This window comes from Ursus arctos, unplaced genomic scaffold, assembly GCF_023065955.2.
Source record: "Ursus arctos isolate Adak ecotype North America unplaced genomic scaffold, UrsArc2.0 scaffold_15, whole genome shotgun sequence".
Classification (NCBI taxonomy): domain Eukaryota; kingdom Metazoa; phylum Chordata; class Mammalia; order Carnivora; family Ursidae; genus Ursus; species Ursus arctos.
In genome coordinates this window covers 41,817,827-41,844,797 of record NW_026622819.1, presented here as the reverse complement: position 1 = coordinate 41,844,797, position 26,971 = coordinate 41,817,827, and the positions used below count along the sequence as shown (strand labels likewise).

The 26,971-nt window shown below is 40.0% G+C and overlaps 1 protein-coding gene across 2 annotated transcripts in view; it reads right to left on the bottom strand.

Moving 5' to 3' along the window:
* Positions 1-24,565, bottom strand: part of G3BP1 (G3BP stress granule assembly factor 1) — a 37,613-nt gene extending 13,048 nt beyond the window's left edge. The window contains exons 1-7 of one of the 2 annotated variants that reach the window (XM_026510826.4): positions 24,358-24,565; positions 12,027-12,139; positions 6,912-6,993; positions 6,196-6,369; positions 3,950-4,040; positions 2,235-2,328; positions 590-791 (exon numbers count right to left, since the gene is read on the bottom strand). In XM_026510826.4, coding sequence (XP_026366611.1) covers positions 590-791; positions 2,235-2,328; positions 3,950-4,040; positions 6,196-6,369; positions 6,912-6,993; positions 12,027-12,121 — 738 coding nt within the window. In that variant the 5' untranslated portion in view covers positions 12,122-12,139; positions 24,358-24,565. Of the gene's footprint in view, positions 1-589; positions 792-2,234; positions 2,329-3,949; positions 4,041-6,195; positions 6,370-6,911; positions 6,994-12,026; positions 12,140-23,711; positions 24,098-24,357 lie in introns of those variants that run through there. The other variant, XM_026510827.4, reaches the window with a different exon arrangement.
* Positions 24,566-26,971: the final 2,406 nt, after the last annotated feature.

Here is a 26,971-nt window from a genome sequence, read left to right as displayed (position 1 = left end):
CTTGAATTAACTATTACATAAATGACACAGGAACCCTGACCCCATAAATAACACATTAAAACATATTCCTTCACAGAGCAAACGTAAAGATTCTGTGATTTCAGTTAACATCACCCTGATGAGACTCAGGACTAACTGAAAAGCTTCAAACTTTTGAAATCAAGCGTTCTAATTAAAAGAGTAGCTATATTTCAATAGTTTCTTTCTACTTCTACTGTAAAGTTATCCTCAATTAGATTTCAGGAAAAAAAAGCAGGAAGAAGTCTATATAGACGATCACTTATTGGTTGTAACAAGCATGTCGTAATTTGAAACAAAATATTTTAAAAATGAGGGGTTATTGATATGGTGATAAAATAACACCTGAAATTTCTGGTCTAATAAAAAGTATTTAAGTTTCCTTGGGAGAGGAGGAGAGTTACTTCTAGAAAAGAACATGCATCTTACTTCTTATCTGAGGTATGGCTCAAAATGTAACAGGTTTCCCTGAACCAAAAAAATGTACCTACAAAAGTCAACATAACAATAATAAAGGAAAAGATCTTAAAAAATCAACCAGAAACAGCAACAATAAAGACATACTACATACCCTCAAGTCTTCCTGTACTGTCTGCGCGATGTCCGTAGGTGCTGGGGAAGAACTCTTCTGCGCATCCTCGGGAGCAGTGTCTTCCGACACTGGCTCAGACTTTTCCTCTTGGATTTCAGACACAGGTTCTTGCTCGGGTTCGGGTTCAGGATCTGGCTCTGGTTCAGCAACAGGTTCCTCTAAATGTTCTTCTAAGTCATTGCTTTCATGGGAAAATTTGAGAAATATCATTCTGCCTCTACTGATTTAGCAAGAAATTCCCAAGTACTTATTAACTATAGAGATCTGAACCAAAAAATAGCTCCCTCTCTCCAAAAAAAGATCCAGGAATTCCATCTCTGAATATTAAAACAGGATTTTTTAGAAGAGCACTCGAGGAGCAAATCTTAGCTGCAATCAGATTTGCTAAATTCTGATAAGCAAATACATCAAAATAGATCAAAATGAACCAAATCATGGTTTCTGTTACAATCCCAAAACTCATAATTTACCTACCACACCCAACAAAAGACTAATGGGCTGCGGGGAAGGGGAGGAAGAGTTTTTCAATGGGTACAGTTTTAGTTTTGCAAGATGAAAAGTTCTAGAGATTTGTTGCACGACTATGTGCATATAAACATTACCACACAGTGCACTTGAAAATGGTTAAGGAGGTAAATTTTATGTTACGCAATTTTTACCATCAAAAAGCTCCTCATAATAAAGAAATCACAAATAATTTTAGAGAAAAAAAGACATTAGTTACGATTCAGAATACTAGCTTTTTTTTTTTTTTTAAGAGTTTATTTATTTATGTGACAGAGAGACAGCCAGCGAGAGAGGGAACACAAGCAGGGGGAGTGGGAGAGGAAGAAGCAGGCTTCCAGCGGAGGAGCCCGATGTGGGACTCGATCCCAGAACGCCAGGATCACGCCCTGAGCCGAAGGCAGCTGCCTAACAACTGCACTACCCAGGCGTCCCCAGAATACTAGCTCTTAAAACTTCCACATGAATCACAAGAAATGTTGGTTAATGTTGCAGCTCCCCTCCCCCCGAAATTCTAATTTGGCATGTTTGTGGTGGGACAACAGATTATTTTCAACCAGCAACCCAGGTGAATAATGTGGGTTAGTCCATCGCCACACCTTGAGAAACACATGAAAATATCCTTTAAGCACTAAATACTAACACTAAGGGTGTCGTATCACATGGCAACAAGTAAATATTCATTTCTATTCCTATCAAACAGATTTCTGTTCTGGAAACAGAGGAAAAAACACAGCTTAAGACAGTCACACCTTTAGGTCTGAGTTAATTATTGAAATTAACTGCTATTTAATTCATGTCTGAATTTCTATCCATTTATGCCTGATCTTTAAAGAAGTCCTTGAACATATTTATTTCCCCCCCAAAGCACTTAATGCAATGCCCTGATGTATTAAATACTTGATAAGAAATCCCAAAATCTATTTTTCACTTACTGCCAACCAAATTATAATATTTTTCTTAACTCAGAGATATCAAAAGCAAAACCTTTCTTCTAGGAAATTACTGTTATATTCTGAGATAATTCTGAGAGAATATACGACTGCCCTCCAACAAAGGGAAAGATGACACAACCCAAATTCTCATGCAGCTCTGGACAGATGAACAAAGTTTTTCTTACCTGACAGTCTGATCATAGAAAGTTCCAGAATCATCAGGTACCACCTCAGGTGTCTGCTGTCTTTCTTCAGGTTCCTCTACCTCTTCCTCAGATTCTGTATTAAAAAAAAAAAAAATTTTTCAAGTAATTAGTGCTTAATTCTCAAATACAGATGACCCCTGAACAAGAGGGTCTGAACTGTACAAGACCGCTTATATGCAGAGTTTTCTTGATAAATACAGTACAGTTTTGTAAATGTATTTTCTCTCCCCTATAATTTTAATAGTATTTCCTCCTCCTTTTCTCTAGCTTAAAGAATACAGTATATAGGGGCGCCTGGATGGCACAGCGGTTAAGCGTCTGCCTTCGACTCAGGGCGTGATCCTGGCGTTCTGGGATGGAGCCCCACATCGGGCTCCTCTGCTATGAGCCTGCTTCTTCCTCTCCCACTCCCCCTGCTTGTGTTCCCTCTCTCGCTGGCTGTCCCTATCTCTGTCAAATAAAAATAAAATCTTTAAAAAAAAAAAAAAATACAGTATATAATACATATACAAAATATGTGTTAACTGACCATTTATAATATCAGTAAAGCTTCCAGTCAACAGTAGACTATTAGTAATTAAGTTTTTGTACAGTCAAAAGCTATACAGGGATTTTCAACTGCGTGGGGGGGGGGTGAGTGCCCCTAAACCCCATGCTGTTCAAAGGTCAGTTTTATATTCACTTTCACAATGCTCATCATGATCAAAAAAGTAATGAGGTGGGTGGAGGTATGGGTTAAATACGTGTTGGGGATTAAGATGTGTACTTGTTGTGATAAGCACTAGGTGTTGTACGGAAGTGTAGAATCACTTTATCTTATACACGAAACTAAAAAAAAAGTAATGAAATAAGCGCACGCGCGCGCACACACACACACATATATAAATAAAGCACAGCAATTTGGTAGTATCACGGCAAAGGCTTTTAAGGACAGAATTAAGACTATTATAGTGTTTGGGTTAAAAACACAGGCGTCTGAGGTGATACCGCCCATAATCCAGTGCAGGCTCTACCACCTAAGTAGCTATACAGTATCAGGCAAATTTCTTCTCTGTGTCTCAGTGCCCTAATCCATTAAATAAGAATAGTACTTAAAGTACTTATTTATAAGCCTGCTGTATTACACAATAAACATAAAGCACTTAGAATCATTTCAGCCATAGAGAAAACACTAATATACTAATTATTATTAGTGTTTAGAGACAATTTGTCATGGGTTTCTCATGTATCTGCACATCTTACAACTAAGGCAATGGCTACCCTTTCTTTCAAAAATCTATGGAGCAAACAGCCTCAGAAAAATAGTGTCTCCCTCCAGGGCAAAGGTCAGGTATGTTTACTGCCCGTTATAAAAGATTTTGATTCCTTAAACTTAGGGTTCCACCCCTACAATGCACCCCACTCCAACGCAGGTATCATCTGGACTTCGTTGTGTCCTGTGGAAATTATGACAATAATGCTTAACACTGTTGCAGTGAGTAACTATGTACTACTGACTTAGGAGTTTTAGGTCTTCCATGAAACAGGCTAACCTATTAGCTCCAGGTAGGTTAAAAACTCAGACCCTTGCTCAGTCTTTGACAATTAGAAGTTATTAATGAAGAATACAGAGTATAATAAAAACATTCAAGAAATCCATACTCTCTTCAAGTCAACCTCATGCCATCAAAAATAAATTTAGACAAGTAACTTACCCTCCTGAGGCTCAGTGACAAAGCCACCAAAGACCTCATCTTGGTATCTGAAGATATCATTGTGAACGTAGAACTTATTTGCAACAGAGCCCTGAAATGCCAACAAAAACTTTTTATTTATTCAGCAGACTTTCAAAAAGCCAAATCACCCTACACTGGTGATTCTCAACTAAGGAAAATACTGCACCATGAGAAGACATCTGGCAGTATCTGGAGAGATTTCACTTTTCACATGGGGGAGTGCAACTGATCCTATTGAGAAGAGGGCAGGGATGCTGCGAAACAACCCACAATGCACAGAACAGCCAGCCACAAGAAAATTATTCAGCCCAAAATGTTAGTAACACCAAGGATGAAAAACCCTGCTCTACATTACAGCCATTAAAAACTACACTCAAATATACCGCTTCCTTAAAATACCAGCAGACAGATACCCAAACACTGGTAAAGATCTAAATATGTCAGATGACGCACACCTCCAATCATTTTTTGAACAGTATATATTATCAATTGCAGCAGGTATTTAAAATTCCCTTAATCTGTATTCAACAATATTGATACGAGCACCCAACAGTGGTAGAGCTGAAAAGGTCTGCCCACACTAGGTAGAAGACACACGGAGTATAAATTCAACTATGTCATTAACTAGCTTGTCTCCCCATCTTTAAAAAAAAAAAATGTTACCACCTTACAGCTTTGAGTGTTAGTATTTGCTTTGAGACAGCTCATTAACAATGCATCATACTAAGGTAATGTTAGATTCTTCCCCTTTAATGGGAAAAGGAACTTTAAGCAAACTGGAAACTGATAATCATATCCCACATAACTCTTTGTATAGTTAGAAGTCCATCAAGTTTTACACTACAGATAATCTAAGCCATCCTCTAAAACTCATGACTAAAATGAAACATATTTTTCAAAAAGACAATCAAGTTATTCTAAGAGTAAAAGGATAGGGGTTTTAGATTCATCATTCTGAACAGAAATTATCTTAAGGATAATGTTAGAGACACATCTAATCGCTACTGAGCCATTTCCACATGCTTATGCAGATAGTCCTGACTCTGTTCAGTCTGCACTAGTCAGACAGTACAAATATAATTATTCAACATAAACCTGTGGCCCTTTCATGATGAGCATGGTAACTAAGAAGAACCAGGGCTCCTTGAGGAAACAATAGATTCCAGAACAGGGGCTGGGGCTAGAGCAAGGAAAGACCAAGATGAGCCTGAAACATCTTGGTACACAAAAGTTATAAAGTGCTCCCCTTGCCAAAAACAACAGAAGCCAGCTTGAAGGAGCTCAGACTTAACAGATCTGGGACATTTTAGACATGAAGTTAATTAGTGAGTTAAATCCATTAAATAGACAAAGACTCCAAAAATAACAGCAGATACAAAGTGGAGTACTTTACTGTAAAATGTCAACTAATGAATACCAAATGATAGAAATAATCACCATTTCTAACCATCACTCCAGCAAGAATGCAAAAACTACCAAAGTTTTTGCACAGTCTCAAAGACAGCAACCACTATTTACAATAAGAAAAATAAAAATGCTAATTTCACAGTGGCAAAACATGGTGACCATCACCTTAACTAAATAATCAATTGTTAACATCACTAATAGACAGGACTGACAAAATGACATCTAGCGCCTTCCTAATGTGAGGCAGTGAAGGACTAATGTGTGTATAACCTGAATCTAATCATTAAGAAATATCAGACAATTCAAACTGAGATATTCTACAAAGTACTTTGATTGTGCTCTTCAAAAATGTCAATGCCGTGAAAAAACAAAAATTAGAGAATTACTGCACATTAAAGGAGACTGAAGAGACATGACAGCTGTATTATATTACATGTAATCCTGGATTTAATCTTGAACCAGGAAAAAAAAAAATACCATAATACATTATTGGGACAATCACCAAAAATATGGGCTACAGATTGCTAACTGCATTAACATCAGTACTTTCTAAATTTGATACCTGTACTGTGTTATGAAAGAGTATTCCTTACACTTAGGAAATGCTCACTGAAGTACCTACGGATGACCAGGCATGATGTCTCCAACCTATTTTCAAATGGTTCTGAATTAAAATGACAGGTAAACAGAAAAACTGTTGGCAGTGGTTCTAGGTAAGGAGTATGAATTATTGTTCTATTATTACAACTTTTCTTTAAGTCTGAAGTCTCAAATGAATAGTTTCTAAAAAGATATGCATAACCTTTCTTTTATCATACCTCAGGAGCAAGCACAAATGTCTGCATGAATCTCCTCAAAGCCTGGTTGTTATTAGAGAGCAACCCCATCACCTGGACCACTACACCATCATTCAGAGTGGCATGAGCATCAACATGGCGAATCTTAGTGTGGCAATTGGTAAAGTTTTGTGACATCACTTTCCTATGGATCTCCTAAGGAATCAAGGCAAGAGTTAATGACGTAAAATTGACACAATCTCCAACAACAAAGAACTTCCTAATACAACACAAGTAGAGAGAATTTGCATGTTTAAATTACAAACTACACAGCCCCTACTCTAATTTGCCTTAGAACAGTTTATTCCCAGTGACCACCTTGAGCTTTTTAAAACTGTCCTGAATTGACATACCTAAAAAATGTTTACAGTAAATGATCCCCATGCTAAAACAAATTACCTCCTAAACAAAAAACTTTCAGAATACATCACTCAAAATGAACAAACGTGACACCACCCTAAGCTTTCCAAGGGCTATAGTATTTACAGTTACTGAATACCAAAATTTCTAAAACGTGACACCACCCTAAGCTTTCCAAGGGCTATAGTATTTACAGTTACTGAATACCAAAATTTCTAAAAAAGAAATAAAAAATGTGATCTTTAAGTATCAGTAAATTTACTAAATATGTATCTGCCCCAATTGCATGGATTATTTTCTAGCTGCATAACAACCTACAGAAAGCTTGGGATGCTTACTTTCTGTCCATAGACAGCATCTGCTGGCTTTCCATTTGAATCCAATCCCCCATGGACATATGAAGAGTTCTTTCCATAAAATCTGAAAAACAGAGAGATAATTTGTCACTTTCAAGTAGCCTAAGACTAGATACTTACTTTTCATGTTTGGTATCCACTTGCTTCACTGACAGACTCCCAGAAGCAAGATGAGTTTTTTCATTTCTGTATGCAATCATAGATCTACCCACTTCATGTCACTCAATATTTGCTGAACGGAAATAGATTTGGTCAATGAGGCAGAACACTTATTTTATAAGACATAAGCTCCAGATTTCAGAGAAGGATGATTGTGTTGGGAAAGATCTTGTAGTTCATGTCAGGAAGGCTTCTTAGAATGAAACAGAAGTTCCTGTTTTCACTCTAGAAGAAAACAAGCAGTTTTGATACAGGTAAGGGTATCTATACTCTCCCCATTGGCTTGGAGAATCCAATCCTTTTATGTATCTAAGAATGCACATGAGGGGTTTCCATTAAAAACCCAGTAACTGGGGAGCCTGGGTGGCTCATTTAAGTCTGACTATTGATCTCAGCTCAGGTCTTGATCTCAGGGTCATGAGAGTTCAAGCCCCACACTGGGCTCCATGCTGGGCACGGAGCCTACTTAAAATAAAAACTCAGTAACTCATGCAGGTGAGGTTTTAAGAGTAATTTTTAAAAATTTCTACTGATGCATTAAGAGCTTCAAACTTTAATTCCCCATAGCTTTAATCCACCTATTCCCTCAAGTGTTTTGTTTTCATTTTAATACTGCGTCAGAAAACCTGGCACAGACAAAACCAAAGTGCCCCAACGCACAGATAACTGCTATTAGAATTTCTTGATAACTATACTACAGGTATACAACTTTTCACAGATGAATCTATACATGTCATTCGACATCCCGATTCTACCTGCCCCGCCTGACCCACAGATACCCCAAGGGTACCCTGCAAATTTTAAAGTTATTGAAAGGCTGCATGTCAGCCAGTGAATCAGTTCACTGCTGGCTAATCCACTTTTTATCACAGGTATACCTCAGAGACACGTAAGTTCGGTTCCAGACCCACGCAATAAAAAGAATACTGACATAAATGGAGTCAAAAATTTTTTTGGTTTTCCAATGCATATAAAAGTTATGTCTACACTATAGTCTGTTAAGTGTGAATTAGCATTTTTTTTAAAGATTTTATTTATTTATTCGATAGAGATACAGACAGCCAGCGAGAGAGGGAACACAAGCAGGGGGAGTGGGAGAGGAAGAAGCAGGCTCATAGCGGAAGAGCCTGATGTGGGACTCGATCCCATAATGCCCTGAGCCGAAGGCAGATGCTTAACCGCTGTGCCACCCAGGCGCCCCTGCAATAGCATTTCTATAAAAACAGTGTACATACCTTAATTAAAAAACACTTAATTGCTAAAAAAAAAAAAAAAAAAAAAAAAAGCTAACCCTCACTTGAGCTTTCAGGGAGTCCTAATCTTTTTTGCTGGTGGAGGGTCTTACCTCAGTGTGGATGGCTGCTGACTGATCAGGGTGGTGGATGCAGAAGTCTGGGGTGGCCATGCCAATTTCTTAAAGACAACAATGAAGCTTTCCCCCATCGATTGACTCGTCCTTTCACTAACAATTTCTCTATAGCATATGATGCTGTTTGACAGCATTTTATTCAGAGAACTTCTTTCAAAATTAGGAGTTAATCCTCTCAGTTAACCCTGACACTGTTTTAACAACTCAATCTATGTAATATCCTATCATGTTGTCATTTCAACAATCTTCACAGCGTCTTCACCAATAGATTCCATTTCAAGAAACCACTTTCTTTGCTCATCCGTAAGCAATTCCTCATCTGTTAAAGTCTTACCATGAGATCACAGCAATTCAGTCCCATCTTCAGACTCCATTTCTCATTCTTGTTCTCTTGCTATTTCTACCTCATCTGCAGTTACTTCCTCCACTGAAGTTTTGGACCCCTCAAAATCATCCATGAGGGCTGGAATCAACTTCTTCTCAACTCCTGTTCATCTTGATATTTTGACATGTTCCTACGAATCACTTCCAACAATACAAGGCTGTTTCACCTACACTGAAAATCTGTTGTGTAATGTAGCCACCGTCATGAATTACTTAGCTAGATCTTCTGAAGAACTTGCTGCAGCTTCCACATCAGTACTTGCTGCTTCACCTTGCACTTTATTTTATGGAGACAGCTTCTTCCCTTAAACCTCAGGAATCAACTTGTCTGGTAGCTTCAAACTCTACTGCAGCTGCTGCTTCACCTCTGCCAGCCTTCACAGAATTGAAGAGTGAGGGCCCTGCTCTGGATTAGGCTTTGGCTTAATGGAATGTTGTGGCTTGTTCAATCTTCAAACTACTCAAACTTTCTCCATATCCACAATAAGGCTGCTCTGCTTTTCATCCACTCGGTTTGTTCATTCGAGTAGCAGTTTTAATTTCAAAAACTTTTCTTTGCACTCAAGAACTTAGCTAACTGGCCCAAGAGGCCTAGCTTTTGGCCTATTCCAGCTTTCAACATTCCCTCCTCATTAAGCTTACTTCCAGCTTTTGATGTGAAGGAAGAGACATGGGACTCTTCCTTTCACTTAACAGTTAAAAGCCATTGTAATAAGGTTAAATAACTGGCCTAATTTCAATATTGTCGTGTCTCGGAATAGGGAGAGAGATGGGGTACAGCCTGGCGGTGGAGGAGTCAGAAGACATGAAACATTTAATGAACATTAAGTTCACAGTCTTATATGGATGAGTATGAGCCCCAATATAATTGTAACAACAGAGATTACTGATCACAGATTACCATTAACAAATATAATAATAAAAAAGTTTGAAATATTGTGAGAATTACCAAAATGTGACAAAGATACAAAGTAAGCAAATGTTGGAAAAATGGCACCAATAAACTTGCTCCACCTAAGATTACCACAAACCTGTAATTTGCAAAAAATATCTGCAAAGCACCTTAAAGCAAAACACAATAAAATGAGATATGCTTGTATATCTAAGCTGTACTTCAGAGATAAAATGTAAAAAAAAAAAAAAAAAAAGAGGTGTTGGAGTCAATAAATACCAGTATTGACAAGAAATACATTAATTCACTTAGTTATCTTTCAACTCCTGCTCCTTTTCAAATTCCAAACTTACCTAACCTCTGAGGACACAGAATCAAATTTTGACATAAAACACAAAAATAAGAAAAAAGGGAAAAGGCTGAATGAAAACCTGTTCAATCACTTAATAATGTCAACACTAGCAAATTTTTAACCCCTTACCATCTTTATCTACAAAGTAAAGTTATCCTAAGAAAGTCTTACTAAAGGTTTTTGTAAAGATCAATAGGAAACAGGTGAAAGCATTTGGAAAATTGTAAAGCCTTAAAAAAAAAACACACAAGGTGTTTTCCATTTTCGGAGCAAGGACTCAAAACAAATTTATAATTTTTCTTTTGCACCCAATGAGCATATAATGTCCAATATGCAAGTTGATCAAAGTATAGAGGAAAATAGTCTGGTCCAGCAAATACACATTTTAGAATCTCTAAGCAATATTCTAGGAGCGCCTAGATGGCACAGTCGGTAAACGTCCAACTCTTGGTTTCAGCCCAGGTCGTGATCTCAGGGTCATGAAATCGAGCCCTGAATCCAGTTCCACACTCAGCTCGGAGTCTGCTTAGGACTCCCCCGCACCCCCGCCAACGCCCCTGCATGCATGTGCACACTCTCACTCTAATAAAATACATCTTTAAAAAAAAAAGAACTTAAAGTCCACATAAACAGACATATTTATAGTCCTGTATAACGCAGGACTGTTTCTAAGAGGAAATAATGAAAGCAACCAACAAATTCATCACTGGGGATTAAAGTATGCTATATCTCTATAAAATAAAAACTATGTGGATACTAAAATTAATGTGATACATGTAGTACCCTTAAAGAGGATCCCAGATCATCAAGTAAAAAAGCTACAAGTGGGACGCCTAGGTGGCTCAGTCGGTTAACTGTCTGTTCTGCTTTTGACTCAGGTCATCATCTCATCTCAGGGTCCTAGAATCGAGCACCACATGAGGCTCCCTGCTCAGCAGGGAGTCTGCTTCTCCCTCTCCCCCAGTTTGTGCTCGCTAGCTCTCTCTCAAATAAGTAAATAAAATCTTAAAAAAAAAAAAAAAGCTAAAAGACAGTATGTAAAAAATGTTTGCATATACAGAAAAAAATTGTAAACATGTTTTACTAAAGCTTTCCACGTTTATTTCATAACTAAATTTGTAAGCCTATACCATTTGCACTGAAGTTTCCCCAATTTTTAAAAACATCAACACAAAAATATTACAGGAATAATCTTCAACACATTCTTACTAAATATTCATGATTCACCAAAAAACAGCACAAAAAAACAGAAAAGCATAAATACTATACCTTTACATTTTCAGACACTATTTAATGTGTAAGTTTAGATAACTTAGTCTAATCTCTTTCTACTTGTATATTCTATTTAAAATTATAATTTTAGGGGGGCGCCTGGGTGGCACAGCGGTTAAGCGTCTGCCTTCGGCTCAGGGCGTGATCCCGGCGTTATGGGATCGAGTCCCACATCAGGCTCTTCCGCTATGAGCCTGCTTCTTCCTCTCCCACTCCCCCTGCTTGTGTTCCCTCTCTCGCTGGCTGTCTCTTTCTCTGTCAAATAAATAAAATCTTAAAAAAAAAAAAAATTATAATTTTAGGGACACCTGGGCGACTCAATTAAGCATTTGACTCCTGATTTCAGCTCAGGTCATGATCTCGGGGATAGTCCTACCACAGGCTGGACGCTCAGCAGGGAATCTGCGTGAGATTTCTTCTCCCTCACCCTCTGCCCCCACCCTTGGTAGCGCATGTGCATGCTCGCTCTCTCAAATAAATAAATCTTTAAAAATCTTTTAAAAAAATAAAATTATAATTTTAACAGAAATCATTTACTGGTTCTTAGGTACCAAGCCCTATTATTCAACACCCTACAAGGTGCATGATGCATAAGAGACCCTAAAGTATTAAGTACCCACATGCTAAAAAACTTCAGATGATGCAGGGCAAAAAACCACAACGTTTTACCTGTGTAGCATGTCTGGGGCCTGGTTCAGCAGCGTGTAATACTGTCTCACAAATTCCCGCCCGACCAGCAGGGGACTAGGCTTCTCCATAACCATTGCTTTGGTCAATTCAACCTGGAAAAAAAAAAAGTCAACTATGTTCAACGTGAAATACCAAGTACAAGGGGGGAAAGTAGCACGGGAGAAAACTGAATTATTTAACTAAAACCAACTCAAAGTAAGACAAGGCACAGCAACAGTTTTTGGTTTTAAAAAATAAAGACCATAAGAACAAATAAAACCCACACAGACCAGGTGAGATTTTTAGTCAAATTTATTGCAACAAGCTGAATGGCGGGGGCGGGGGGGGTCGTCATGATAAAGAATTCATCATTATTCCCAATTTCTTTAAAATGAATATAAGAACGTCAAAGGTCCATGTTTCCAGCAATCACCCTATCATAACTTCTATTTTTAAACCCAATTAAGAGTGTTCCAGTTCTAAGATTCCAAACACAATCTCATTTGTGGCAATATTAGATTCAAGGGTGATAAATAAATATAGCTTTGACACATACGCACATATGATCACATTTTTAGTCAAACTAAATCAGGAAAATTTTTAGTACCTTTAATAGAGAACCACAAAATCTAAAAATTCTAAGCTTACTTTATGATGAAACCAAAAATAATCTGGAAATGGGCAACTTAAAATGTTTTTACTCAACAAAATGATCTTAACGCTTCAAAATCATGATGATTTAAAGTTAGTATCTTTAGGGGCGCCTGGGTGGCGTAGTCGTTAAGCGTCTGCCTTCGGCTCAGGGCGTGATCCCAGCGTTATGGGATCGAGCCCCACATCAGGCTTCTCCGCTAGGAGCCTGCTTCTTCCTCTCCCACTCCCCCTGCTTGTGTTCCCTCTCTCGCTGGCTGTGTCTCTCTGTCAAATAAATAAATAAAACCTTTAAAAAAAATTAAAATAAAAAAAATAATAAAGTTAGTATCTTTAGTATCTTTGAATATTAAAGGCAGCTGGCACACAGTAAGCCCTCAATTACTGTCAGTTATTATCAAAATAAAACTTTTTGGAAAAAATATTTGGCATGAGATAATCCAACTTTTCATTTGAGGAGATAATTATCCTGAAGTTAAACATACAGGCAAACAGACAGACATGTACAGATCAATTACAGTATAAAAGGCAAGAAATTTTATTTCACTTTTCTCAAACGTTGGGCAAAACACACTGGTCAATTCTCAACAATTTGTGGAGATCTGTTTATCCTTTTCTAGTCCATCTGCATTATTCTTCACCAAAACCTAAGAAATTAGTTCAAGGCCGGTCTGCATTTTCTCCAGATTACAGGCACTAGACCAATACAGAATACCTTCCCAGGCATACTGGAGAGTAGTTTACCTGCAGGCACGGTTAAGAGAATATCAATAACAAGACTCTGGATCTTGAGTCTTAAACTAATGCACTTAGACTAAGGCAGAATGAGAAATTGTTGTTTTCCTTTCGTGGTTCACAGTCTTAAAAAAAAAAAGATGATTTCAGATGTTCTTACTGATCCTAAATTTTTCAGAACTTCAAAGTTATAGCTGGACACTAGAAGATATTAACAGTCATCTAGCTTGTGGTTTTCAAGTTTTAAGATTTCCCATTACTTTATTTAAACCACAGCAACTGCACTTTTTTATGTATTACGGTTCCCATATAAACTTTTCCTTTCTTTGGGCTTAGCTACGGTCTTCGAAAATCACGAACATCTGACCGAACCTCAAATAAAAGGAAAAATCCAATGCGATTCCATCACATTCCCAGATCTCACAACTAGTTTCACAAATGGAAGACAGCTCTCCCAAATCCACAGAAACTGGTAGTTAATCTCACCTTCACGCCATTAAACTGTACTTGCATATTTTCTGATACACAAAGAGGCTGAAGAGAAAGCTCTGATTCCCTCTATTATCCAAAATATTTAATACATCCACAATATAAAAAGCAATTTAAAGGGAACCTTCACAATGGGACAGATCAAAGAAAACAGTACACAGTAAGCAATCCCCTATTTTTCTATTGTAGTTGCACTCGCTTCTCTTGAGTACTGTCCGCTCTTATTACTGTCAATATTACAAATGTGATTACTAGACCAGTAATATCAACCTAACTGGATCCTTTGATGCTGCCAAGTAGTATCATTAGAATATAGATTACTAAAAATCATTTTACCAAATACTACTTTCTCATATCCAATATTCCTATGCAATGATAAAAAGCCTCTAGATTATATATCACAGGTAAGAAAAATTATAATCTGTAGACCACCTCTAGAACTTCTCTTTTCCCTTTCTTCGAGATTACCTATATAATTCAAATTAAAAGAATAAAGAAAGCTCATTTTGGTTTGATTACACCATTATAAATATTTTATTTCAGGTCATCCCCCTAAAGCCAAGAAAAAAGTAAAGCTAAACATTTATATGCTAAATTGATCTTCATCTCATTTGTGGGTTTTTCTTAAATTATTAATTCTGAAGCCAATACTAAAATCCATATCATTTACCAAGTTTCCAACATTTTCTTTATTAATGGTTTAATATAATCGAATATTTTAGGTTCTCAATTAGCATTTTTTATTTTTTCCAAATAGATGGTACTTTATTTAGGACTGAAATTTTCAACTTCAGAAACATGCAATAGCTATGTTGAAACCAAATTTTCAATACTCTACTACTCAAGTTACAAGTTTTAATGACTGTCATCAGCATTGCCTTAAATACCCTTGCAGACTCCTAAGGCTTATGTTTACACTACAAGCACTATATAATTCCATTAACGTAGAAGCTCTGGCTCTTAACAGTCTCTCCTTTAGCTCTTCTATAATAGGAACCAATGAATTCAAAAGGAAATAATAGCACTATTTAAAAAGAATATTCCTGTTAAAAAAAAAGAAAAATAATCCCATCAATTACATATCAATAAAACAAAAAAATAACATTCCATGTAACTAAATATGCACAGCATTTTATTAAAAAGAAACTATATTGTTTCACTGCGAAAAAAAAAAAAAAGACTGATTTCTAAATTAAAACAGCCAAAAATTTCAAGAATTCTACATTAGTCAAGGTCAGATAAAACATTTTGAAAAAAGAATACAAGCTTCTTCCCAAATGTTAAGTTTCTTAAGAAGAGAGACCATTTCTTATATAACTTTCTATCCCCAAAACTTAAGTGTCTGACAAAAAATAGAAAGTTTTCTCTCGTTCAACATTCTCACACAAAAAATGAGAATTCTATACAAGCAAAAAACGGATTTCTGATCATCCCTCTGTTAGGTTTTTCAGAAGTTAGATGAAGATAACAGACACAACACTGTTTCTTTAATGACTAAGAAAAGGCCCAAGAGAAAAGTAACCTAAGGTGCTACAAACCAGAAAGTAGTTACCTGAGAGGGACGTGACTGGAAAGGCCCATAGGGAAACTGAGGGAGGGGGTGGGTTAGAGAAATGTATGTAAAGTTAACCCTCAAATACCCACCCAACTCACAGCTGAAAATCCACGTAACTTGTGACTCCCCAAAAACTTAGCCTACTGCTGACCAGAAGCCTTACCAGTTAACAAACGATACATGTTTTGTATATTACATGTATTATATACTGTATTCTTACAATAAAGCTAGAGAAATGAAAATATTAAGAAAATCATAAAGAGACATTACATTTCCAGCATCATTCTATATTAAAAAAAAAAAAATCCATGTACAAGTGGACCCCAGAGTTCAAATTCTTATTCAAGAGTCAACTGTTCTGGGGTGATGATTATGAATATTCAATAGGAAAACCTTTTCAAACTGAGTCCTTAAATTCTATGATTTCATCGTTTGTAAATTACACCTCCAAAATTCTATATAAAAAATGCTTTCAGGGATGCCTGGGTGGTTAAGCGTCCAACTCTTGATTTTGGCTCAGGTCATGCCCTCAGGGTGGTGAGATCGAGGCCCACATCAGGCTCCCCACTCAGTGCAGGGTCTGCTTGAGATTCTCTCCCTCTGCCCTTCCCCTCCCTCTGATAAATAAATAAAATTTAAAAAAGAAAAATCCTTAAGGAGGGAAAGACACTGAACATGACCTTCAGTTTACCAGTTTTCACTGAACCCTCCAAATCTAAGGCAAATCTAAAACTGAGTGCTCTAGTGTAGAACAGTGAAAAAGTATTTGAAATGCAATAAAAAGAACCTCCCAAATTTTCTTTAACCAATTCTCACTGTGAAAAATTCTCCAATATCATTCACTTGCTGCGCTCCTGGGCTAGTAACTTAATCTCTGTGCCCCCAGTTTTTTCATCTGTAAAACTGAAATCATGAACTGCAAAAATTGTCTATTAAATAGTAAGCACTGAATGTTAGCTGTTACTACTATTAATATAATTATTAACTAACTCTAATTAAGGAAAGCATTTCCACATTCCACCCTTTTCTGTCCCCAGAAGACTAAGTACTCTGCTAGCAGTACTAAAATAAAGGATTCCTGTGAGAGTAAGAATTTTTGTACAGAGTACCTTGGATTATAGAAGCCCAAGCACTTAATGTAACACTAACTTTTCAGAGAACTTGTAAGTTGACTTTATAATTTTTTTCAAGATTTTATTAATTTGACAGAGAAGAGAGAGCACGCACAAGCAGGCAGAGGGGCAGGCAGAGGGAGAGAGAGAAGCAGCAGGGTCCCTGCTAAGCAGAGAGCCCAACATGGGGCTCAATCCCAGGACCCTGGGATCATGACCTGAGCTGAAGGCAGATGCTTAACCGACTGAGCCACCCAGGCGCCCCTAGACTTTATGATTGTTGTAGTCCATCTATGAATGTTACATAGGAAGACTTGCCTTGCCTGTGTGCCCACAGGATGTAACTGCTCAAACTGTAAAACCAAATCAAGTGCACACCTTAATATCTTGACTCTTAAAACATGCATCATGAAGCTACAATAGTCTTAGGTATGTGCATGCTGTTAGGTATAAAAATTTCTGCTCTCTTTTTTTTTTTTTAAGATTTTATTTACTTATTTCTCAGAGAGAGGGAGCACAAGCAGGGGGAGCAGAAGACAGAAGGAGCCTGATGCGGGACTCGATCCCAGGGTCATGACCTGAGCCAAAGGCAGACACCTAACCAACTGAGCCACCCAGGTGTCCCTTCTGCTCTTTTTAAAAATTAAACAATGATCCCAGGGTTCTGGGATCAAATCCCACATTGGGTTCCTTGCTCAGCGGGGAGCCTGCTTCTCCCTCTGCCTGCCACTCCCCTGGCTTGTGAGATGTCTCTCTGACAAATCTTAAAAAAAATACAAATTAAAATTAAACAAAGCATTTAAGTTCTATTTTTCTTTTAAATGACGCTATTTTATTCTTATAGGTAAACAAGTTTGTTGAACTGAAAGATTTCTGAAACAATCTTTATTCATCAAAGCTATGAGGAGTATTTCTCTTAAGAAAAGCTACTAGAAAGTAAGTCAAAATGTTCATCTAACTTTATTCCCAACACTAACAAACTAAAAATAGAGCACTAACCACTTTTTTCTCCCTGGGAAGGGTTAATTTTATATTATGGAACTGTCCATGCAAAAATTATATTAAAAAATAACAAGGTGTAAATATGCAAAACAAACAGATATAAAAACACATATAAATGAAAGGTATAAAAAGTACTCACCTTTGCACTGTTATGGAAAGTTATGTTCTATGTAATTTATACAATGGAATGGTATATTAAAAACAATAAAATTCATACACCTCTGTATTGCTAGAATGTCCTGGGGAGAAGGTGCATTATTTTCAAAAGAAAAAGAAAAATGCAATGAAGGGTACCAACATCCAGTAACTAGTGGTATGTTATCTTACATATTTCAGCTCTCTTGAACAGATCTTTAAAATGTTAGACTTATAATTCCATAAACTAACTCCACTCTGTGATTTTAATTAGTATGAGTGGGATACTTCCATAAATCTGAGGACCATACAACATCTCCCTGTAATTTACTAGCAGCTGGTATGGATGATCCAATTTCAAATTTTTCATGTGCAGGAAGTTTTATCCAGTTACTTTCTCAGAACTTTCAGGGCTAAGGTCCAAGAGCTAAGCATTCTCCTAAAAAGCTCGTAGTTTCACCTTCAAATTGGTCTTCAATATCTATTTATTTTGCTTTTTTAAAGGACTGTAGCAGAATACTTTCTGTTGAAGTTTTCCAATTGTAGGAAAGAATTCACTTTTGGCTTGTAACACTTATCATTTTTCCAACAGTACCATTTTGTGTTGGCGTTCAGATCCCTCAGAGCAAACAATGAAAGCATGATGAAGGTACAGTACAGGAAAAAAAAAAATGTCTGAGGCAACAGAATCAATTATTAGTTGCCCACATGGAATGAAAAGTGTAATTTTCATCCTTTTCTTACCTAATTTGAAAAGCACATAACATCATCAATAACTGTTATTCTAAAATAACATTCAATGGAAATGTCAATGATCGCTCACAGATTAACATAATCACTGATTTATTTTTTTGTGGACTGACCCTGATTTCTGAAATACTCTTAAATTTCAAAATGTCTACTTAATCCCAATTACTAGATTCATGACAACTTTAAAGAAATTTCCATCAATAATTTTGCTAAAGTTCACAAAGAATGTTAAGTGTGCTTCCTTTAATTGAGTCTAAAAAGCTGTGAGCATTTATGTTCCAAGAGCAGGGGAGCATGAAGACCAACCACAATCCACCTGAATTAACAGTAGAGCTTACTCTGGCAAAATTGATGAGTTCGGGGTTATGGAATCCAACCGAGAGTCGGTCTTCCATTCAGTCTCCTCTCTGGCTAAGTGCGGAGTCTGCTTGAGATTCTTTCTCCCTCTCCTTTTGCCCCTCCCCTGCACTCGCACATGCTCTAAATAAATAAATCTTTAAAAATAAATTTAAAATTTTTTAAAGAAAAATAAAATCTATCACCTCTCACAGAAGAGCTCCAGAGGTATTAAAATATCAGTAAATACATGGACTGCCTGGGTGGGTCAGTTGGTTAGTGTCTGCCTTCAGCTCAGGCAACGATCCTGGGGTCCTGGGATTGAGCCCTGCATAGGGCTCCCTGCTCAGCGGGGAGCCTGATTCTCCCTCTCCTCCCAGCTAGGGCTCTCTCTCGATATCGCTCTCTCAAATAAAATCTTTAAAAAATATATATCAGTCAATATCAAACACAGGCATGGAAGTCAGGAAGAGAACCTGTGAATGAAGGGAGTGTCAACTGCTACCACCGCAGTGAAGAACAATTTTGCAGTTATCTAATAAAATCCAAAATGTTCCAATGAATCCAGCAATTCTCTTCTACATGTATATATGAGAAACTCACCCACGTGCACAAGACTGAGAAATGAACTGCCACCTTATTTCTAAAACGACAACAACCTATGTGTCTGTCAAACGGGAAATGGACTAAGTTGCAGTTTATGCATATCATTCAAACCTCTGTATCTAAGATAATATGGGGCAATTAAAAGATTAAAAAGCAGTACTATTTATAATTATGTCAGGTTAACTGGAGTGAATTAGGGCTGTCCCTGGAAAACCAAGACATAAAGTCATCCTATTTATAGCAGTCAAAGTCAGCATGAAATAGATCTCAAAAACAATACTAAAATGAGAAGTCAGTCGCTGAATATGTACTGTATGCTTTTGAACATGTTTAGAAGTGTTTTTAGTATACACAAAAACATCAGATATTGTTCATAGGTACATTTATTTTTAAAATAGTCTAGATGTAAAAACAGACAAATAGATCCACAGAACAGAACAGTTATGAGATATACTGACACATAAATGGAAAACTGGGATTTTCAACGTTAAGTGCAGATAATTCAACAGAAAAAGGATACTCTGTTCAACAACTGGTGGAACAATTACACATCCATATATAGGGAAAAAATGAGCCTCACTTCATGCAACACATCATATTAAAATTTAACTCAATGGGGTGCCTGGGTGGCTCAGTCAGTTAAGTGGCTGACCTCAGCTCAGGGCATGATCTCAGGGTCCTGGGATTGCGTCCCAAGAGCCCGAGGAGTCACTCAGCAGGGAGTCTGCTCGTCCCTGTCTTCGCCCTTGCCCATGCACTCGCTCATATCACCATCACTGGATCTACCGCTCAATCTACTTTCTAAACTCTTCACATTTATCACCTGTCATTTCCCTTCAAAATTCTCAGTTGTAGCTCCTTGGAGAAATGGTTGACTCTAGGGCTGGGAGAGGCAAAATACAAGGTGAGCCTTAAATGCCTGATTAAGAAAATGCTTTTAAAAAAACAAAACAAAACAGGGGACCATTAAAAGGACACAAGGGCCAAAACTGGAACAACGTGAGCAATAAAATAAGTAAAAAAGCAAAGCTAGATAACACTGAATTACAACCCAAGAATAAAATATCCATGACTTCATACATAGATGAGGCAGTATTGTGCAAGCTCAGTCCACAGAGGGTATACTTGAGGAACAGCCTAAAAAAGCCTGGAAGTTAAGTAGTTGTCACACTCATACCCTCCAGACTCTGAATCTTTCTGACTTTTTTGAATAAGAAAATGAGTTTGAGAGCTTCAGTTCTCTTTATAAGCAAAAACATAAGAATACTAAGCTATGTAAGAGCACTTATAGAAGATAAAAGGGCTATACAAATACACAATGATGCTGTTACACACCCACTTAAATTAACAGCCACCAAGGATGACATCCCTACAGAGTAGAAGTCTGTCCCATCTAGGAAGCCCCTTTCTTTGAACCACCTCTAACATTTACTTTAATAATTATTAAATACCTGGGGCACCTGGATGGCTCAGTCAGTTAAGCGGCTGACTCTCGGGTTTTGGCTCAGTTCCTGATCTCAAGACTGTGAGATCAAGCCTGAATGGGGCTCCACTCACTAGAGTCTGCTTGTGACTCTCTCTCCATCCCCCCTCCCCCCCCGCCCCCCCCCCCAGCTCACCGGCACTCTCTCTAAAGTAAATCTCTAAAAAGTAATTATTATTAAATAACTGAAATACAGCAAGCTGAACAGCTAAATATTACATGATTGACTGACTGCCAGAGGACAAAAGAAGAAATCAAAGTCATCTAAAGACATTTACTAAGGCCACAACTTGTAAAAATTTTTTGAATTATTTTCTGTTTTATAAAGCCCCCTCTTCATGGCAGATTATTCCTAGCTCTTTACCATATCACCTGGCTTGCAATTCAGCCTTCCCCACCAAGGCCAAACAGGGTGTCCAAAAATACTTAAATAAAAAAGGAAAAAGCTGATTTTTGAGATTTAAAAACATATAAACCTAATTAACCACCAGTGTGACCACCAACTACAAGTGAGACTACAATTGTTGAGTCTAAATTTAACTCTGTGGCTGGAAGAACAGTGTTGCAACTAAAGGTTTTTCCCACTGGGGGGGGGGGGGTAAGAGGGCATTTTTTTTTTAAACCCACCTACTCCAACAATTCTCTCCCTCTGCAAACGAATATATAATGCATATCTGAATTCTAAAATATCATTTTTTAAAAATCTTATACAAAATCTTGAAAGATCATAGAGGTAATTTTATTAAAGTAGCAAAAAAATTGGTTTCTGTCACAAATTCAGGCTTTATATTAAATTCATCTTTTAACATTGCCCCATCCACCCTATGAACCACATACAATTCACAAACCTATAAAAACCTAAACTAACCTCTACCCTTTACTTTCAAGGCAAAGTAAAACAAGTAAAATAATGAAAATTACAAGCAAAATAGCTACTGTGAGAAAGGTCAGCAACCATTACCAAATCTTCTGATGCACCCTTAGCAGACCGTCAGCTGAGAACAGCAAACTGAATGTGAGTTAAATAAAGAACAAAGACTGCCTATTTTTCTATCAGTCAGAAGTACAAAAACTTAGAAAGGATTTAACAACAAAAGTAACCTGACTTGGCTGGGCAGAAGGAAGGCACACCGGTCTTCTATTATTACAATCTGCTTCATTTGTTCTTAATAAATGCATGCACAAGAGATATGCCAGGCTACTAACTGTAAACTACCAGTTTTCAAATTCCTACCCAACTGATAACCACTTGCCTGAGCGAAAGAACAGGCTAAAAAATATTTGAAAGGGAATCAAAGTTCTCTCTAAATTAATGCACAAGGAAATTTCATTCTGATATATTTTACTCTGAGCAATAACACCATTAGCTGGACTCCAAGTTAACAGTTTAAATGTATGTCATTATCTTCTAAAATTTGAAACCTAAAATGCCAGTAACTCAATAAGGTAACGCCATCTAAATAAATGTAACTAGAATTGCTACATGAAGGCACGTTCTAAGTAAAACAATGTTATATTCTAAAGCAATCTGTTAGTTATGGCAACACCAACTAAAGAACTTGGGCCATACAGTATTTTGATCCTTTATTGTTACTTTCTGTTAAGAAACATGGAAAGTACTGGGTGTAAATGGAAACACTTACAAATATTAAGCTTCCTTGTAGTTTTTTAATTTACTTGCAAGGATGGAAATATTGTGTTCCTCTGATTGCAAAAACTTCTTAAAAGACTAATCCTAAAGGCTCTTTAAAAAAAAAAAAAAAAGGTTGTAAGCCATTCCAAGAAAATTAGTTCAGAAGAGGTAGTGCCAAAACTCACTAGTTTTATCTCAAGACATTTGTGGTGTCAAGTAATGGTCTGGACCTGCAACCATTTTATAAAGCCAGGGAGCATACTGGCTTTTAAAAATCGCAAATGCATGCTCGTCTTTGACGGTATCTTCCATACTCAAATATACACAGGAGCCTAACAGTAAACGCGAAATAAATGAACTGAATGTAGAGAGAGAATGAAGAGAGAGGCTTTCATCCACAGAAGATCCCGACTGCCGTAAGGGCAAGATTTCCTACACGCCTCAGTCACCCGTAATTCACCTAGCATAAGCTCCAGTGGTTAAATTTATATTTTAACTGGGCACCATCCTTTCCATCCCAACTTCACATTTCAACACACACATGCGGGCGAGATCTGAAACTCATCGCTCTGACCCGCATTTTCTCCAACTACAAAACGAGGAAGTTAAACTATCTTCCCGAAGGTCTTTCTCAAAAGTCTGCCCCGGTTAAGAAAAGACGAAAAAGGGTTTCAAGGTCTAAGAGCAGAGCCTAACTCTCGGCTGCCGGGAATTTTGCCCCATCCCGCCCTGAGCATCAAAACGGAGGAGGAACACCGTTCACGTTCATTTGCACTTATTCGTCTTTTTCTCTACTTTTTCCGGAAGCTCTGCGGGCGGCACATCCATCAGCTCTCCGTGCGAACACACATAGAAAGGAAGCCTAAAGCCCTTCGTGTCCTTTGTCACAACCCCACTTCCAAGCCGCGTCTCCCTGGAAGCCAACAAGTGGCTCAAACATAAATGCCGCCGCACGCTGACCCGCAGCTGGCCTCCCCGGGCTGATGCTGCTGCCCCCGGGGACCCGTGCTCCGGTAGCAACGGCGCCCTGGAGCCGCGCAGGGCGCTGGCACAAGGACGGAAACAGGCTGGGGGCCTAGCAGTCACACGGCCTGGGTTCCACCCGATAGCGGCCTCTTACCGTCGGCGTGCCTTTGACTACGTCTCTGCACCTCTGGGCGTCCGAATCCACTGTAAAAAAGAAAATCGCCGTACCTACCTCGCCGGACCGTTGTGGGAGTACAGAGAGCCACACAAGTTGCTCAGCACAGTGCCTGGCACACAGCGAGGGCTCAAAAAAAAACAGTAATTATTACTTCCACTCATCCGTGCCTTCGCTGCTCCCCCTTTACTCCCTGTAAAAGCTGCACTTCTGCTTCCCGATCCAAAAACCTCCTCGCGTTTTCTGGTCGCCCCCGCCGCTAAATAAATGCCTCCTCCGGTCCGGGCCAAGCTGGAGACCCTCGCCGGGGCAGGAAAGGCTCTGCGGGCGCGCGGAGAGGAGGGAGACGGGCGGGAAAGGCCGGCGAGCGGGCCGCGCGGGGCCCCGGGTTTCCGAGATCGCCCTGGGGCCCGGGCGGCGGCCGCGGCTCGCTCTCGCCCCGCGCGGCCGTTGGGCGTGGCACGCGCACGCGGCGGACGCGGACACGGCCACGCGCGCCGGCCGGTAGGAGCGCGGCGAGGAGGGGGCGGGGAACTCCGCGCGCCCGTGCCCCCGCCTGCGGCCGTTGGGGGGGTGGGGTGCACGCCTCGCGCGACGGCCGCCACCGCCGCCGCTCCGACTTCTCTCTCACACAAGCGTCCCAACTCGTCCTCGTCCCTGGGCCGTCCCTGGGCCGTCCCGCCCCGCCCACACCCCGGCGTACCTGCGCGGCTGAGCGGGAGAGGAACAAGCTTTGCTCCACAGCACGGTAGAAGGCAAAATCCCCTCACGCAACTGCGTCCGCACACACGCGTGCTCCGTCGCCGGTCTATATAACAGCGGCTCAGCCTAACTTGTTACGGCCAGGTCGAGCAGGCTAGTGACCAATCCCGACTGCGTCCTCTGGGCTCTTCGAGCAGCAATTGGGTACTGACTCAGGATGAAGGCGTGGCTCTTGATTGGCTTTGACTCATGCCTATGAGACTGTGAGGATCTCGTTTCCCTAGTAACGGATTGGCACTGAGAGAGACCAATTACTTAAAGGTACGTCGGAAAAGAGGGTGGGAAGTTCTTTGACCGATACCCACGGTAGCCAGTAAATGCGTGGGGCCGTTCCCATTCGTTAAAATGGGTTCCCTTGGGCGGAGATCCGTTTTCCATACAGGAGCGGTTGCTCCACAAGGTGGGGCCCGTGTACTTTGGAGAAGTAAACCCCAAGCAACCAGGAGGTGGGCGCCAGGGAGGCCAAGGGAGCCCCCGGCCAATCGCAAAGCGAGAAGGATCTGATTGACGCGAGGGTTGAACTACGCCAAGGAGACCGAGCCCCAGGGCCGCCGTGCCCTCTGGGGAGGTTCAGAGGTTCTTCTGGCCCGGGCTTCCGTCCTCTTTCCTTTCTTCCCCTCACTTGTTGGGTCTAGCCCCTGAGGCCCCTCTCCCGCCTTTTCTGCCCAGTTTAGTACCAGGGAAAACAAGTGGGAAAGTTCCCGTTGTTTGGTTTTTTTTCTTATAGCAACTTTTTTATTTCCATGCGGCCGCCTAAGGGCACTTGCTGGCTCTCACCATTAGTCAGCACTACTGTTAGACAACAGTTTAAGAGAAAGCGAGAGGGGAAAGCAGCGCCCATCGTGTACCTAAGATCGTGTAAAAAGGTCGCACGTGAAAAGCGCTGTTGAGTTGGAGAACACAGATTTCTACCCTGCTCTTCGTGGCAAGTGCCGCTGCCGGCTGGCCGGATGGCCGGCTCGTGGGAGCTCGCTGAGGTCTTCCCGTTCTGTTGCTGCCAAGGAACCGTAGTCTATAAAGTCTCCGTTCTGGTTGGTCCTTAATGCAACATCTTGTGCGTCACCAGCATTGCCACTCAGTGTATAGCTGGGGGTGTGGGGGCTGCTTTCGCGTTGTTACGTCTTTAAAAGGTAATTTGTCAAACTCCTACACGGACACCCCAGAGGTTTCCCGAGGCACTTCAGGGGCTAAGTGGCGCTCCAGCCCCGTCCTGTACACGTCTCTCAGGGCTTTATTGGGCCCTCTGTTGGTCATCATGAGCATTTTGTAAGGAAATACATAGATGCCTCGGTCGGTTCTCTTTCCAGGCATGTACTACCGTTAAGTTTTGCAGAGAATTTGGGAATGAAGCACCTGGACCGTCTCTGTTGGGGGAGAAGGGGCGCCGGCAGCAGCCTGCTGGGACCCGGGCGCGTCCCCTCTCCCTGCGCGGGGTCTGGCCCCAGACGAGACTCGCGGCCGCCCCCAGGAGCCTAGTGAGAGCGTCCCTCTGCCCCCCCCCCCCAGGTCCCACTGCCCCATTGGCCCAGCCCATTCAACGTTTATGAAACTCCTGTTAGGGGCTGGGATCAGAGATGATCTGGATGCCGTCTCTGTTTCCCGTCACCAGTTGAATGGACCGGGGCACTTTGCTGGGTCGGGAGTCCCGCAAAGAGGGGAACAGGCGTCTGGGACTATGAGGGCACCGGATGGAACTAAACCCAGAGGAGAGAATCCGCTAAAGTTTTTTGGAGTAAGGACACCAGCCCCCAACCAAGATCCGGCCCGCTATGCTAAGGAATTTGGAGTTTATTCTGATGGCAGGGAAGAGCCCTTGGAAGGGTTCTTAAAGGGTGGACTCGGAAATTACCTTTTACAAGTCCACTCTCCAAATAGAAATGCTAATGAGAGCAGATTTGCAAAACTTTACATTTACAGACTGGTAATTTAACCCAGATGGCCTGTGATAAGAGTCAAGACTATTCTTAATAACATTTGGAGCGAATTTTAAGCTCCACATTTGGCTCTCTTTGCAAGGCTATTTGGCAGTCACTACTAAAATTGTGTGCATCATCCAAAACAATAATAGTACTTCTTGGTTTATAGCCACACTTTTTTTTTTTTAACAAAGAAGCATATACTGGCGTGTGCAACTGCAGAATTGTCAGCCTTTTTAGAATACTTAAAAAGTGGGGTGCCTGGGTGGATCAGATGGTTAAGCATCTGCCTTCTGCTCAGGTCATGATCTCCAGGTCCTGGGATGGAACCCCATGTCTCGCTCCCAGCTCAGTGGGGAGTCAGCTTCTCCCTCTCTCTCTGCCACTCCCCATGCTTGTGCTCTCTCTCTCCCAAATGAATAAATAAAATCGTTTTTAAAAAAGAATACTTAAGGGACGCCTGGATGGCTCAGCCAGTTAAGCGTCAGCCTTCTGCTCAGGTCATGATCCTAGGGTCATGGGATCGAGCCCTGCATCAGGCTCCCTGCTCAGCAGAAGGCCTGCTTCTCTCTCTCCCTCTGCTACTCCCCCTGTTTGTGTGCTTGCTCTCTCTGTCAGATAAATAAATAAAATCATTTT